Consider the following 17,469-nt stretch of genomic DNA (forward strand, 5'->3'; position numbering starts at 1 on the left):
ATACATTTAACATTAATATTTTAGCACATTTTTAACAATTATTTATATAGCACACGAAGGCAGAAAAAATAGAACTTAATATAAAAATTATTCAAGCCTAGCGGAATTTGAAATGTCTGGTTAGATTAATCAATAAAAAAATTATTTAGACATCATTAATTTGCTTGAAATTGGTTACATTATTTTAAAATGGTTTTTAGTTGTCTTCTTTTATGGATAATATAAAAAATAATTCCATTGAAAAATAGTAATATGAAATTTAATGTAAATTGAAATTAAAATAGTAGAAATTTATAAATCCCCTAAATGACTTCCCGTCCCACATCTACGTGGTTGCATATTATGTTGAGGAACGTGACGACGTCCAACTCTAGTTTGTTCTTGATCAGTATCAGTCTGTCTGGTTGGGAAAATGTTGTCATCAATCATGAAAGAACTTGGCCCATCACCATTATCTTCATTGTAGTTTATCAGTATCATTGTAGAAAATGAATGACGGCGAGGAATGATATGATTAGTTTGATGTTGGTGCGATGGTTCATAATGAAAAGACATTCTCGCATGTTGAATATTATAAGAGCCATACATTGTTGGTTGATACATTGGACGTTGTGACATAATAGGTTGATTCATTGTAGGATAGTGTGTTGGAGTTTGAGGTGTGTGGGGTTGATTTTTATGGTAGGGGTGTGGTTAGATTTGTTGGTAATTTATTTGGCGTGGGTCTCGGGGTTATGGTTCTGCAGATAAGAAAGGTCTAGAATTGGTAAGAAACCAACTCATATTGTTGTGTGTGGAAAGAAGATTAAATTGCAGGTCCTTGCAACACTTGATCTCTGTGATAATTCCAATGGTCAATCCATTGTGCATGCTTGAAGGCTAATTTGTGTCTTGATTCCCCCGTTTGTCAATTCTGTGGAGGGCATCCATATTTATTGGTGATTGTGGCACATCCTGGATCAAACCAAACTGTAGTTTGACTCGATCTGTTTGATGCCACTCGATAATAGAGAAACAAATTAAAGTCGTGCATGCACTTCATAAATTCTTATCTTGTTGGACTTGACGTGAGAGATTGTTGTTATAAGCCTCATACGGTAACCATTTAAACTACAAAAATAAGAACACTATTAGTTAGAAAAAATTCGAATTATTGTGTAAATTATAAATTAATAAGAGCTTAAGAATATTTACATCATTGACCTCCATATTATCTAATCGTGACCTATATCCCGTTAAATCTCTTTGTGGAACTCCATGAAAATTAGCATTCTTAGAACCCCACTTATAGAAAATAGAAATTAATTATTTTAGTTTAAAGAAAAAATTCGTGAAAAAATAATTTTATGTAAAGGAAGAAATTTATATTACTTTGAAGCAAATGGATAAGTAGGTAGTTGGCTCACCCTAGGTGCCAAGGAATGGTAGAGATTATCTTAATGGAAAACATGTCATTTTCTGTTGGGGTTGTAATGCTTTCTGACTTTGTATATTACATGACTTGAGGTATGGTGAGTAGAGATTATCTTTATCTTTGCAGCTTCCAACAATACTTCACGAAATTATTTGAACACCACTCTAGTATATATGGAAACAACATGAACCTCTAAATTATGATAAGGAGTTTGTAACAACTCATCACCATATGAAGATTTAAAATCTTCGACAACCTCATTATTCTGTATGTGGCTTACACATCATTGAAAATGATACAAAAACTCGGTCACATTGTATCCAGATTCTATATACCTCCCCATTTATGAATGTAAGCAAGCCTTCACATTGTGATGTGGTATTCAAACCAGCATAAAACTTTCCCCGAATGTAAGCCATGACCCACATACTTTTGTTATCATAAGTCTGAGCGAGCCAAACATTATCTTGAAGTCCATGTTTGATGATAAGTTCCTCACACATCATATTAAAATCTTCAACCTCAACATTAGCATACATAATTTTCTCGAAGTCCTTATGAAACTTCTTCTTCTTTATATTTTTTCCAGAATTGCTACATATATGCCAAACACATAATCTATGCTAAGCTTTAGGAAAAACTCTTTGGATTGCATTCTTCATCGCCAAATTCCTATTTGTGATAACACACTTTGGTTGTTTCTCATTCATTGCCTCCAAAAAACTTTCTAGAAGCCACACATATGTTTGCTCTATCTTATTTGACACAACATCAACAACAAATATTGTTGTTTGCTTGTGATGATTTACACCCGAAAATACGACCATTGGAAATTTATATTTATTTCGATCGTAAGTTGCATCAAAAGCAAGAACATCACCAAAAATGGAGTAGTCAAAAATGCTACATCCATTAGCCCATAATAATTGTTGCAACTTACCTTCTTCATCTACAGTATGCCTCCAATACATTGCACAATCTGATTTCGATTGCTCCTTCAAGTATTGTAATGTAGATTCAACGTTGCCATTTCCGATTCGTGTCTACTTCTGGATTTGATTGTACGTGTCTTTCTTCGAAAACCCAATATATCGATAACCCCCACATTTACTAGTAAATGAACCAAAAAAATTTCCAGTTCCACTGTCCACTTCTCTCATATTGTTCATTTGAGCAATATCTGTCTCTATCATTCTTTGGTTAGAGAATATCATCCCACCATAATGCTCACCAACCAGTTCATGGTTATGTTCATCAGAAAAATAACTCACATACCAACCTCTTTTTTCCTTGTCAATATCAATCTTCATTCTTACTAAACAACCGCATCTTGTCTCTTTTCTAGGTGCCCTCTTTTGAATCAAATCATTTTTCTTCTCCCTAAATCCTTCTCTGTCATAAAAAATGATTGTCATACTATTTCACCGTCCTTATCCCGACAGATATGATATTTTCTTATGCCAAATCCTTTCTTCATACCATACATCCTATAAATTTCGTATCCAATATCATTATTTAAAAACCTAAACTTCTTAACGTCATCTTCATTTAATAATCCAAAATCAATTTCTTGAAAATCTAATTCCTCTATCTCATTTATATTTTCATCATCACTAACATCAACTTCATCTACAGTCTAAAATCAAAAAATTACATCATGTACATGAATAACAATAAATAAATAAATAAACGAAAATAAATAAATAAATAAAATAAATCATTTCCCTGAACAATTTAAAATAAATTTCTACCTCATTATAGAAGTTTCCACTATTATAATTCATATCTTCTTCCATCTAATAAAAAGAAAGTTTCTATGTAAATAACATAATCAAATCAATAATCATAAAATTAGTAAATAAGAAGAAAAAAGAACTTACCTTCACAAATATGAAGCAAATTGATCAAGTCACTAAAAGGATACACTATTTTACGGTTTCTCAAACATACTCTTATAAACTTCATCACATTCATTTTCAGTTTCACACTCTTTAAAATGGTTCAAACTGAAGTCGCTAAAGTATGGTCTGACTTCAAATATTTGTAGTACACAGTCAGAAATCGTGTCATTGTTTCCCGACTTCCAAACTTCTTTTTGGAAGTCTTTGACCTCTTTCTCGACTTTAGATTCCTGACTTTACATATAGAAGTTGGTTTTCTGGATCACGACTCCTGGCTTTGAAAACATAAAATTGTAAAAGCGGTATCCGGTCACCAAATCCTTTAATCCAACAGTGATATCGTAGTTTTCACCCAAACGAACTAACTTAGAGTTTGCATTTTAGCAATCACCATATTATTTGTGGTTTAGGATATGTTGTTTATGGTTTTGAGTATTTTAACCGTCGTTGTTATTTACTCTCCCAAGTGATGACTAGTCCAACACTAAGGAGGATGCATGTTGTAGAATTAATCAACAATGTTTGATAAAATAAATTTGAGTTAATCAATAAACTAATAGAATCATTCAGTAAAAAAATGAAGTTAGCTTTTAAAATCAAAGCTTATATAGCTTTTACATGTTAGCTTCTGGAAAACTGCTTGAAATAACTTTTCAGACACCATAAAAACTTTCAAAAATTCATATCCCAACTTTACCTTCTATGTTTTATCAAATTACATAAACTACTTTAAACTCAAGTAAATCTAAAATGGATAATGGCATGTGATGGTAGCTAGTGTTAGGGCCATATGACAAAAAACCTTGTCCACTATGTTATGCACTATTTAAGGGTATACAAAATCTGTCAATAACAACTTTGGTTAAAGAAATCTATTGCAAGGTGGCAACCATATTTTCTGAAAGTGGTGTAGAGATTGCTTCAATCTTGGCATATAGACAACTATACACAAAAACTCTTACATATGCAATAGTAGATAATCAAGTACTTGCTAACTGGTTCGATGTCCAAGTATTTTTCAAGAGAAAATACTACATTCTTGGGTGAGGAACTATGTAACCTAAAACTAGAATGACATGCTGAAAATTTTATTGTTAACTTAGATATCAATTAATGAGAACAAGGAATCTTTCTAGGACTTAATTTATACTATATGCATGTTATTGATGCATGATCATGTTCAAAAGTTTGTATTTATTGCATGGCACATTTTGATTATGTCTACATTGCTTTTAATATTTATTGTCATGAGTTTGAAGTTGTGGGAAATATGGGTTTTGGCCAAATTATTATTGGCTCATTATTTGAAATATCCTAGAAATGTGGAGAGTTTCATATGACCATCAAAAGTCAACTCACTTTCACATAGAGATGGACATTAGAGAGATCCAACTTGGTAGTTTCCACTGTATGTCCAGGGTTGAGCCTTGGGATTTGATAGGGAACTTAAAAAGCCACCTACAAACGCTTTGCACTCAATCATTTCAGATAACGCTTGCATCCAATCATCTCAAGATGTGTTGGTTATATCATATTACGAGTCATGTTAGGATAATATGTCCAGATTGATGGAAAATTCAATACAATAACTAGAAAATCACTAACAGGGCATAGGCATTGGATAAATAATTTCCCCAACTTGCTAGAATCTATGTAAAGCACTAATAAATAATACAGTAACTAAGAACACACAATGGACACTAGAATTTTAACGTGGAAAACATTTTCAATGTGAGAAGTAAAAACCACGGGCACAAACCAATCAATCAAACTCCACTATGATCAAAATAGGAATACAAGAGTGTCTAAAAAATATAACACAAAACATACTCAACAATACAACATACAATAGAGCAACAAACTTGAAAATGAGAACACAAAGTTGCAGAAAAACCAGAAAAATACCCACTATTTGGCTCGTTTTCTACCATCTCAGATGACTTCTCACCGAACCAACCATTCAGAATGAAGTACTATAAGCTATAAATCTGCTATCCAAATTTTAGTCTGATCGAACGATGAACGAAGACGCACTCACAAATCTCCCGCAGCTGCTATGAGTTCCTATGGGTTGAGTTCTTTCAACTTCTCTCTCATATTTCTAATGCTTCGTTTTGCCTAAACTGATTGCGCACACATGCCTCATATGACCCCTATCAATTAGATTAGGTGGGATAAGTGGGTTGCCCAATTAGGTCTTTCTCCATATAGGAAGGGAGCTCAAATCCAACAAATCTCCTCCTCACAACTATGTGGAGAGAATCGTTAAACCGACAATCTCACAAGTTTCAAACTTCCACCTTGATAAGGCCTCAGTCATTATATCAACACCATTATAATCTGTATGAACCTTAACCAATTCCAACAAACTAGCATCCAAAACATCACGTATTTACTGATACCTCACATCAATGTGTTTAGGCCTAGAATGCAAAGTTGAATTCTTCCCAAGATGAATTGCACTTTGACTATCACAAAATAACAAGTATTTGTCTTGGACAAAACCAAGCTCCTCCAAGAATTTCTTCACTCAAAGCAACTCCGTGCATGCTTTTGTAATGGCAATAAACTCTACCTCAGTAGTGGACAATGCAACACACTTTTGAAACCTAAATTGTCATGCTAAAACTTAATCAAGTAACTTGAAGTGGAATTTCTAGAACTAATGTCTCCAACCATATCAGAATCAGTATAGCCCACAAGAGTAGGTTTATCACCTCTAAAACAAAGCCTCAAACTAGCAGTACCACAAAGATACCTCAAAATCCATTTCATAGAATTCCAATGCTCTCTACCTGGATTTGATAGAAATCTACTAACTGTACCAATATCATGTGCAATATTTGGTCATGTACACACCATTGCATACATCAAACTTCCCACAGTAGATGCATAAGGAACCCGTTGCATATCTGATTTTTCAGCTTCATTTGAATGACACTTTTTAACACTCAACTTAAAATGAGTAGCAAGAGGAGTGCTTACCGCCTTAGCATTTTCCATCAAACTTCTTTTCTTGCCTATCACGCATGATTCTTATACTAAGAATCTGCTTAGCAGCTCCCATGTCTTTCATGGAAAATGACTTGCCTAATTGCTTCTTTAACTTGTCAATCATGGAAATATTTTTCTCAACAATAAGCATGTCATGAACATACAATAATAGAATGATGAAATCATCACCAACAAACTTTCCAATAAAGACACAATGATCAGAAGTAGTCTTCTTGTAGCCTTGCTCACACATAACAGACTCAAACTTCTTGTATCATTGTCATGGAGCCTGTTTCAAACCAAATGGACTCTTTCTCAACATACACACATAGTCTTCTTTCCCTTCAACAAGACAACCATCAGGTTGTTTCATATAAATCTCTTCCTTCAAATCACCATGAAGGAAAACAGCTTTTACAAACATTTACTCTACCTCCAAATCAAGAGTAGCAGCCAAACTCAATATAATTCTAATGGATGACATCTTCACCACAGGAGAAAAATCTCACTGAAATCAACACCCTTTCTCTATCTGAAACCTTTAACCACCAATTTGGCTTTATACCTTGGAGATGTAGAATTACTTTCTTGCTTGTACCCTATAAATCCACTTGTTTTCCAAAACCTTCTTCCCTATTGGCAATTTGACCAAATCAAAAGTGTGATTATCATGTATGGACTTCATTTCCTCTTGCATTGCATCCAACCACTTCTTCTTTTCTTCATTCTCCATGGCCTCATGATAATATTCAGGTTCTCCTCCACCAGTCACAACAACATAGTCATTAGAATGGTACCTGGTAGTGGTTTCATCTGCCTATTAGACATTCGAAGTTGAACTTGAGGTGGTTTAGGAGCATCACTAAGATTCTCATCTTGTGACATCTTATGTTCATCTTCACCAATATCAATGGGAATATCTAACTCATCTCCAAGTTGTTGATCATCAACGTAATCATGTTGCTCATCATTTTAAATGATATTCTCAACTGTATCGAAATCATGTATAGGCGTCCAAAATGGATATCAGACAATCTATTATATTCCTTGGGTGTAGTCTTCTTCATCTTATCAATGTCTTTAATGGTTTATTCTTCCATACATCACGACTTCTAACAACCTTTTTCTCAATAGGATCATACAATCTGTAGTCAAATTCATCTTCACCATAACCGATATAGATGTACGACCTTATCTTTGCATCCAGCTTGGATATTTCATCATTTGGCACATGCACATATGTCTTGTAACCGAAGACTCGCAAATGATCATACATGACATTCTTGCCAAACCAAATCTTGTTTGGCACCTCAGCATTTAGAGCAACTGTAGGACTAAGATTAATAACATGCAATGTCATGTACCAAGCCTCACCCCAGAAATGTTTAGGTACTTTTGCTTCAGAAAGCATGCACCTAACTCTTTCAACCAAAGTTCGGTTCATCCTCTCTGCTAAGCCATTAAGTTGAGGAGTCTTAGGATGAGTCTTTTCATGTCTAATACCTTCTTTCTTGCAATAAATATTACCTTCAATGGACAAAATTAAAGTGCACCACCAAATGACTTTACCTTCAATGGACCACAAACTTCATGATACACAAATTCAAGCAACTCTGACTTCTTTGAGGGATGATGCTTATTAAAGGATACTCTAGTCTGCTTACGAGCCATGCAATAAGAACATTTCTCCAACTCTGCACTTTTCAATCCTCGAAGTACATCCTTTTTGATTAAACAATTCAACCTTTTTTCACTGATATGACTGAGTCTGCGGTGCCACAAAGAAGCCTCCATATCCATGACATTCACACTTTCTTTAGCAACCAAAGCTTGTGTCCAATACAATTTAGAAATTTTCTCCTCTTTGGCCACAACCAAGTTACCTCTTCCATAACCAAAATGATTATCATAACCACCATCATTAAGCATCTCACATATATCAAATTGAAACGAACATCTGGAGCATGTTTAACTCCTCATAGCAACAACTGCACTCCCATGTTGACATGCAAACAAATATCATCAATACCAACTACCTTTGACACACCATCATTACTCATCTTTAACACTCCAAAATCATTAGAAGTGTAAGATGTGAAGAACTCATTCCTTGGTGTAACATGCAGTGTAGCACCACTATCAACATCCACATACTCTCATCTAATACAAGATTAACTGAATCACGGTCATGAAGAATAATAAGATCATCACACGTGGCAGTAGTAACACGATCATCATCACCATGATTCTTATCGTTTTGCTTGCCCTTCTTGTCTTTGTTCTCCCTTTTCCATTGAAAACAATTCTTATGTATGTGATCTACTTTGTGGTAATAGTGACACTCCACATTCTTGTATTTGGACTTGGACTTACTTCTTCCCTTTTATTTATCACCTATCGATTCCTTTCTATGACTTCTCCCCATGTTTTCAGTGACAAACATCTTAGAATAAGATGAAGTACCATGTGCCTTCCTTCTCATCTCCTCATTAAGAATACTCCCCTTTATACTCTCCAAAGAGATAATACCATCAAGGGCAGAATTTGTGATTGAAACTCGAAATGTTTCATAAGAATCTGGTAGAGTATTCAGTAGCCATAGTCCCAACATTTCATCATCAAACTTGATACCCATTCTTGATAATTGATCAAGGACCCCTTGAAAATCATTCAAATGATCTGAAATAGAAGCTCCCTCCTTGTACCTTAAATTCATAAGGAATTCAACAAGTATAATTTATTCTGATTTAAAAGCATATAAGGGTTCAATTTTCTTCCATAAAGATTTTGCATTTTCCTCATTAGCAATGTGATTGTAGACATTATCTTCTACATATTGTCGAATGAAACCACAAAGTTGTTGATATTGAAAACTCCAATCCTCATTAGACTTGGACTCTAGCTTCTCAGTAGCAAACACTGGAATATGCAAATTCTTCACAAACAATAAATCTTTCATTTTTCATTTCCACAAGTGATAGTTAGTGTCATTCAAACATATCATTCTATGTGTATTTGACTCCATCATTCAAGGAAGTCAAATAACCTCAAACCCCAAAGACCTCTGATACCACTCTAATGGGAAACTCAATACAATAACAAGAAAATCACTAACAGAGTATATGTAGCGGATAAATAATTTCCCCAACTTGCTAGAATCTATGAGGAGCAATAACAAGTAATGCAGTAACTAAGAAAATACAAGGGACACCAGAACTTTAACGTGAAAAACTTTTCCAATGTGAGAAGTAAAAACCACGAGCACAAGCCAGTCAATCAAGCTCCACTTTGATCAAAATAGGAATACAAGAGTGTCTAAAAAATACAGCACAAAACTCAACAATATAGCATACAATAGAGCAACAAGCTTGAAAATGAGAACACAGTTGCAGAAAAAGTCAGAAAAACAACCACTGTTTTGGCTCATTTTCTACCACTTCGGATGACTACTCATCAATCCAACCGTTCAGAATGAAGTACCAAAAGTTGTGAACTTGTTGTCCAAATTTCAGTCAAATCCAGCAGTGAATGAAGACGCACTCTCAAATCTCCTACAACTGCTATAAGTTCCTACGGGTTGAGTTCTTTCAACTTCTCTCTCACTTTTCTAATGCTTCTTTTTACCTAAATTGGTTGCACACACATGCCTCATATGACCCTTATCAATTAGGTTAAATGGGGCAAGTGGACTTTACCTAATTGGACCTTTCTCTACATAAGAAGGGAGCCCAAACCCAACACAGATAGTGTTCGACCATCAACAAAAAATAATATTAATATAACCTTACATGTCCCAAATTGTTCCTTTTTATTCCATTTAGCCTTTGTAATGTTAAATTCAATTGATGAATCTAGACTAATTTGTAATTAGTAAGATGTTAATTTTTTACATTAAATTGTTATTTACCCTAGATTTTTTTAAAAATAAAATAAGACTTCATGTGCTATTATTATTTTATATGGTTATGGAATGAAACCAAAAGTATTATACCATAAAAGAATTGTTGAACTAATTTAATGTTTGAATTACCTTTTATATATTTCACTATTTTAGTATTTAGCTTTAACTCCATTTATTAAATAGTTACCAATTAGTTAAAATATATAATCCGTTTTTTATTCTATTTTGTCTTAATAAGAATATCAAAGAAACCCACTTATTTTTCTACTTACTAATTTTCTTAATATAACTATCAAATTAAACTTCAAAGCCTATGTACCATAACAAAAAAAACATTTTTATTTTATTTTAACACTATACTATAAGAACATAGTATACAGTGTTAACATGATTTTTCTTATATAAATATAATAATAACCACCTTAAAACACCCAATACCACAAGCAACACATCCTAAATTATTCAAACACCGAAAAAACACCACACAACCTTAACTCATATTAAAAAACTAAACCTCTTTATAATATAAATAATTCGACTTTTAAAAATAAAAAGTGGTTATTTGATAAGTTAGAATCCTAAACCAACTTCTCAATGATGAAAAAATTGTATGATTGAAAAGTCGGTCTTACCCAAACCAATTTATCAACACATGAATGATCATTTGAGAAGTTGATATTTCCACTGACTTATCGTCATTAAAAAAAAGGAAGCATACTTCTCTAATCATAATAAAATTGTGCCCCTTGGAAAATTAGTGGCCCAGAAACTTACTTCCCAATTGAAAAGGTAAAGACCAGATTTTGGGAAATAAATTTTGTTAATTATTTTGTGAATTTTTTACAAGTTCCCCATAAAAGAAGCAACAAAGAAGTGCAACACAATTTCAGTGAAATCAGTAGTATATTAAAGTTGAAGCATATACTTCTTCTTTTGTCAGATGTCAATGCTAAACCTTGTTTTGATTCAATTTTTGCATGCTTATTGCTTGTGACATAACTAGTGCACTTGAGGGCCATCACATTTCAACCTTAACCTTAGCCTGTCTATGTCCACAGCTAGATCCTAAACAGGATAGAACATTTTGTAGAAGAGAAATTATTAAAGTTACAATAAGGCCTTTATGAACTGATACAATCATATCATACAGCATTGCAATGGCTTGACTACAAATCAAAGTGGTGCCAAATAACTTGATTCATTGTTTAATCATATGAATACATGTACACACAAATTATTATTACTAACATATAATAAGTTTTACAGTGAACTTCAATATACTATTGAATACTGGAGTTTGATCATATCACACGGCTACGTTTTGCATCTGCGGATGCAACTTCCAAATCCCCAATGAAGAAAAGGATTCTGTCCAAAATTCCCCGACATGATTTCTCTTCCGCTAGAGAATTTCCCCCTTCGGAACCGAAACTATGGCAGCTGCGGGCAGTTACTTGTTCCTGACTTTTTCTTGAACCCAGATATCGCTGAATCTCACCTTGGTGAACAAGATAGTAGTCACTACCTTCTCTAATTATCTTCAATCCCCTATTTTGTGAAGAATGAAATCACAGACAAAATCATTTATCACATAATTTGATTTGTTATATTATTATGATTCATGCTAGAGCTCAGAAAGATGCAGATAAGCCAATGACAATGTTTTAGGCACAATAATTAGAAGTTCAGTTAATGACATCCCAAAGGGGGTAAATGCAATGGGTGATTATGCAATGACAAAGCAAAATCTCCTTCAATTATCACTGCATTTTAGTCGCGTATGTGTGCTGTGCATGCTAAATCTCAGTAAAGTAAACAACTTACAGTCCAACTCGCTCACATCTATCTTGCACCTCGAATACATCTTTCCACGATTTTGAACCGATAGGAGCATAAAAAGCAGCATGATCTCCTCCCCATCTCTCCTTAAAAAGGTTACACCATAGAGCATTGTCCGAGGCCATGAGCTTCCACTTCCTGCATACTATACAAAAAATTGTCAAATTCACGGCTTATCGAAATAAGAAATATAACAATGGACCTAGAAAGAAAAATATATCAAAGCTTATCAAACTAAACTATTGCTGATCCTTTTGTAATTGGGTTGAGTACCCTCAGTACTATCTCTAAATACAATTTGCTTATAAGAAAGGTATTTCATAACATCCAATCATGTTGCTGTTTCTAATTCCATTTCCATTTCATCAACAATTAATTTCAGAAACCAGAATGAGCAATTCAATTTCAATTAGAGATCCACACTAGTCACTGCATTTCCTTCCACCAATTTGCTTCTGATTATAAGAATGGATCAATTTAAATGTTAAATTGAAGGCAGAGTCGTCACTCACCACTGAACAAACTCAACACACCAATCAATACATTAGAAGGGTCATCTCTTGATCCAATTCCAATACATAATCCAAACCCAAATATATTGAATTAAACAAACCCAATTTAGATCTAACATCAATGTAATCAAATATTATAACATGCTTCTAATTTGAAATTTATAAATCACAATTCCAATTGGGTAATTAAAAAAGTTTATATTTTCAAACACAAATCAACAAAAATGTAAAAATCAAAAGGGGTATGAGTATCACTGACCTTGTTGAGCTGTTGCAAGATTCTGATAATCCAAGATACAAAATATCTTAAGACAAATTTCCATAGGCAACTTCTCCATTTTTGAGGAGTTTACAAATCACAATATTAGTTTTTTTAGACAATTCAAATCATGAAAAAATGGCAGCAACAATTTTTGATTCAATTTTTCAGTTTCACCCAAATAGAGAGAAAAACAGTAGAATTATATATTGTAATTTCCTCGGTTTTCCTTCCTCGGATTCTGTTTGTAAGGTTTTTGTCCTTTTGTTTTTATGTAGCTACTTAGCGCCATATATTACTCGCGCGTATTGCATACTCGCTCTATCTTTTTTTTGTGGTGTGTGAATGGTTAATTACATCATCCCTCTCTTCATGCGTGTCAAGGAAGGAAAAGTCTCATGTTGGAGATTTATCTTTCTTTATTTATTTTTGTTTGTTAAAAAAAGAAGGTAAAGTTGGTGTAAAATGTAAATGTTGGGCAAAGAAAAAAATGTATGTGCTTTATATATTATCAATCCATTACTTACTATTTATTTTTAAATATTATTGATTATTCAAAAATACAAATAATTAAGAATAATATACTGAATATATATAAATTTTTATAATGTTAATACATAGATATTATATTCTAAAATTTATCCAGGACTAAAATAAATTTTAAAAACAAAGATGATTTGGGCATTTCCATTAACTAAATCATATTTCAGGAGCCACCAATATACATATTGTTGTAAATATGTTATCTGTTGTATTTTTACAACACTTATAAGTTATCTAACTATCTCAGTCACACACTTTAAAAGAGTGTAATAAAATACTTTGCTAATATAAAAAATATTTAGAGTAAATTATAGTAATATTATCTGAAATTTAGTGAAATTATAGTAATATTATCTGAAATTTAGTGAAATTATATAAATCATTCATTCTTTTTAAACTTACACAAATTATCCCTAATTATATATAAACATTACATTGACTGTCATTGTACAAGAGATAAGTGTAATCTCTTAAACACAAAATCGTGACGAGCTTAATTACGTCAAACATATATAATATATTGTAAAGATAAGTCTAAATAGTATAAGAGTTAATGTCTATTCACTATTATAATTAGTTACGATATAATATAAGAGTGATTTAAACACATCATTATAATTATTGACACAGTTTATAACAAACTAAAAATAATGAATACACATTAATTCTTATATATATTATTTGAATGTGTTTCACAATATATCATATTTTGTTTGACTTAATTACACTCGTCATTATTTTTTTTGTTTAAGAAATTGCACATATCTCTTATATGCATAGTAAGTGTAATAGTGTAGGGAGTTTCACTGTTGCGAAATTTGAACTCTGTTTTCCAAGTTTGGAATCATAAATTCCATCAACACGCCACATTATTGCTACACATCTTCATGTGCTAAAGTCATTCCTTGTTATAAAGTAATAACTGATGCACTCTCTTGGATTGTTCCTCCAAACGGAATTGTCATTTGTCAAAGGTAATGCCGTCAGCTCTGTTTTTGTAGGTATTCTTCACAACTATGATGTCAAGGATTTAATCGTTGTTTTGATAGTGAACTTTGCTAACTATTAGATCACATTCTTATTTTTCCCTTCCCATAATATATAAGTTTTTTTAGATGAAAGACAAATCTTTAAAAGCCAGTCCATCATAATTTCAATAGTAAAGTGATATGTGCATGACACCACTTTATGGTCCAAACTATTAGCTATACTAAAATGATCACTAGAAATTTGGCAGATAACTTTAGGATTTAATATTTATGAATTGTTGCTCTAATGTTTTTTTATATAACCAACACAACATTCATTATTAATATCTTAATCATTATTAACTTTTAAATAAATAATAATATAAATAAATTATTCATAAAATGAAAGGACAAATATAATGTATGAATGGACGTTTAAACATGGGGAATGAGTACATCTTTTTTGTGATATATATTTAATTAATGATAGTGTTATAGTATAATTTAATTTTTTAATTTTTTTGTAATAAATAAAATGTATGTGTCTATCACTTACTATTTTTATTATTACATGTTTATTAAAAAAAGTCATTCAAAAATCAAAGGACAACTAAAAGTTGTCAAAATAGTATTTTTGTATATTTTAACATTAATCCAAAAATGTTATCATATACATTTCAATGAGCAAAATGAAGAATACTAATCTAAAATATTAATTTTAACATTTTGTTCCGTATGTAATTAATCATTCGGGTTCCAAGAACCATAAAACTATTTATTTTTGCATTGTGTGAATGTGAAGTTTTGACAAAAACTAGAATAACAAATATACATACAATATAATATGATGATTTTATTGAAAAAGATTAATAATTGACATTTTTAGATCTTGTTTGACCATTTGAGTTTAAATTGTTAAATAAATGAAACTTTAAATGTATGCACATTTGTTCTTTTACATATTTTATTGTTAATTATTATTTTTATTTATAAATAAACTATATTAGATGGATAATTTCTTCCCAAATCAAATTTACCCTTCCTTTTGTGATCAACTCATTTCAGTTGTCATTTTGAGTTCTATCCCGATTGTATTGTTTATTTTAATTGTGTATAAAGCAATGATATATTTTAAGTTTAAAGTAAATGATGTATTTGGTTGTGACATTGATATAATTTTATCTTTCAACAATGTTTATAATTATTTTTACTAGTTATTTAGGACACTCTTATGTAAATGGTTTAGTGTGGCAATTCATATATTATTTCATGTGTCATTAATACTATAATCTTTTCGTCGTATATACACATGTAAAAGATTCATAAATATTTGAATGAATATATCATTTTATATGTCAAACTAGTATTCATAGGAATAAGTATTATTAAAACTTTAACTTCAATTAGGTATTGGGTTGAGTTGAATCTAAAAGTTAGTGTAACTAATATTTATGGTGTGGTACCTCTTTAGATTTAGGATTGAGTTCAGATTCAAAAATTAGTCTATTCAATATTTAAGATCAAATCTATGCTCACTCTTATAAAAAAGATAGGTACCCAAGGCCTTGTTTGAGAGTGAGGTTTTGGAGGGGAAGGGAAGGAAATGAATGGCTTTGGAAAACCTTACCCTTGTTTGAGAGTTGGATCAAGGAGAGGGGAAAGTTTTGGAGGGTTTCCCTCCAAAATCCTACATGTGTCTATTTTTAAAGTTTTCCCAATTTGAGTTTTTTGGAGATAAAATGTCTAAATAGCTAAATATATTTAATAATAATATATAATTACATATTATTGTTCATTTCTTATTATTAATTACATTTTTAAGAGAAAATAAAAAAAATATTCTTACATTATTATTAGCTTACCCTCATTCATATAAATTTTCATATTCCCAAATAAGGGAGAATATTTCCTTCATTTTTCCTTCCCTTCCTAGCCATTTGATCTCTCTCATTCCCTTTCTCTCTTAACTCTGAAACAAAACCTAAAACTTTGTTTTGGAGGAGAAAGAAAGGAAAATGATGAATTTGGAAAGCATTTCCCTTGTTTGGAAGTTGGATGAACGAGATAAGAAGGTTTTGGAGGCCTCCAAAACCCTTCATGTGTTTATTTTTAAAGTTCCTACAATTTGTGGTTTTTTGTGATAAAATGTCAAAATACTTAAATATTTTTAGTAATATTATATAAATATACATTATTGTCTATTTCTCATTATTAATTACATTTTTATAGGAAAAATATAAATATTCTTTCATTATCATTAGTTTATCATCATTCATCTAAATTTCATGCTCCCAAACAAGGGAAATGATTGTCTTCCATTTCCCTTCCTTTCCTCCCATTTCCTAACCCTTTGATATCCCTCTCTCCATTTTAGGTAACTCCCAAACAAAGTCTAAGAGTTTAGTTTTCATTATCATCTCTAAATTCAACCAACATTTGTTTCGTGAGTAGGTAATCATTATTCTCATAATCTCATTTTAGTCATTAACAACAAGCTTTACTGGAACTTTTTTGAATATGTCCGAGATCACTAAAATGTAATTTTTTAAAATAAAAAGTATTGACCATGTCTAGTTGTATGTTTTAAGGTTAAGTGCTTGACGATTTTCTCAAACTAGTGTAATTTTCTTGATACATATTGGATAAGGTTTGAAAGTGGTGTAAAGTTTGATGTTTGAGGTTTGTGTGAGTGGATAAGTGAGAAAATAGAAGAGGAAGAAAATGAATGGGAGAATGAAGTTGGTGAGTGAGGAATAAGATGAAAAAGATATATGCATTGATAATAAAAGAGTTTTTTATATTGTCAATATATTATTTATTTTTAATAACTAACTTTTGAATAAAAATAATAAAAATAAATGCTAAATAATTTATTGATTGTATATAAATTTTTATATTATTAGTGGATAGATACTACATTTTTTCAATAATATCTAGTATGTCATTTTACTTAAAAGTGACAATTGTGCCGGCCATTCACTTCCTCACAAGGCCTAAGGCCCATCAATTTGCACTTATTAGGTCCATTCTAATGAAGTCCCTTTCCTGTCAATACAAAAAAGTTAGTCTTACGGTTACTAAATAAAGTCGGTGAAGAGACGTAGACAGAAATTCAGAGAAACACTGTATATGGAAAGA

At 31.7% G+C, this 17,469-nt stretch overlaps 2 protein-coding genes across 2 annotated transcripts; both read right to left on the bottom strand.

The window, feature by feature from the left end:
• Positions 1,039-2,385, bottom strand: LOC109342361 (protein FAR1-RELATED SEQUENCE 7-like). The gene is made up of 4 exons (XM_019580359.1): positions 2,105-2,385; positions 1,750-2,008; positions 1,195-1,284; positions 1,039-1,110 (listed from the first exon to the last, which is right to left on the bottom strand). The coding sequence occupies exons 1-4, from the start codon at positions 2,383-2,385 to the stop codon at positions 1,039-1,041; spliced, it is 702 nt and encodes a 233-aa protein (XP_019435904.1).
• Positions 11,390-13,163, bottom strand: LOC109343482. The gene is made up of 3 exons (XM_019581794.1): positions 12,821-13,163; positions 12,035-12,194; positions 11,390-11,758 (listed from the first exon to the last, which is right to left on the bottom strand). The coding sequence occupies exons 1-3, from the start codon at positions 12,897-12,899 to the stop codon at positions 11,512-11,514; spliced, it is 486 nt and encodes a 161-aa protein (XP_019437339.1). The 5' UTR covers positions 12,900-13,163; the 3' UTR covers positions 11,390-11,511.

The sequence above is a fragment of the Lupinus angustifolius genome, chromosome LG03 (genome assembly GCF_001865875.1).
Source record: "Lupinus angustifolius cultivar Tanjil chromosome LG03, LupAngTanjil_v1.0, whole genome shotgun sequence".
Classification (NCBI taxonomy): Eukaryota; Viridiplantae; Streptophyta; class Magnoliopsida; order Fabales; family Fabaceae; genus Lupinus; species Lupinus angustifolius.

Excerpts from the sequence above, each read along its gene's own strand:
- LOC109342361 (XM_019580359.1), bottom strand. The coding sequence starts at position 2,385 with ATGTATTGGAGGCATACTGTAGATGAAGAAGGTAAGTTGCAACAATTA. Across the intron at positions 2,009-2,104 it reads ATGAATGAGAAACAACCAAA|CAATTCTGGAAAAAATATAA; the intron begins GTGTGTTATCAC and ends GCATATATGTAG. Across the intron at positions 1,111-1,194 it reads ATAATATGGAGGTCAATGAT|TTTAAATGGTTACCGTATGA; the intron begins GTAAATATTCTT and ends TTATTTTTGTAG.
- LOC109343482 (XM_019581794.1), bottom strand. The coding sequence starts at position 12,899 with ATGGAGAAGTTGCCTATGGAAATTTGTCTTAAGATATTTTGTATCTTG. Across the intron at positions 12,195-12,820 it reads TCTTGCAACAGCTCAACAAG|TATGCAGGAAGTGGAAGCTC; the intron begins GTCAGTGATACT and ends TTTTTTGTATAG. Across the intron at positions 11,759-12,034 it reads AGATGTGAGCGAGTTGGACT|GGGATTGAAGATAATTAGAG; the intron begins GTAAGTTGTTTA and ends TTCACAAAATAG.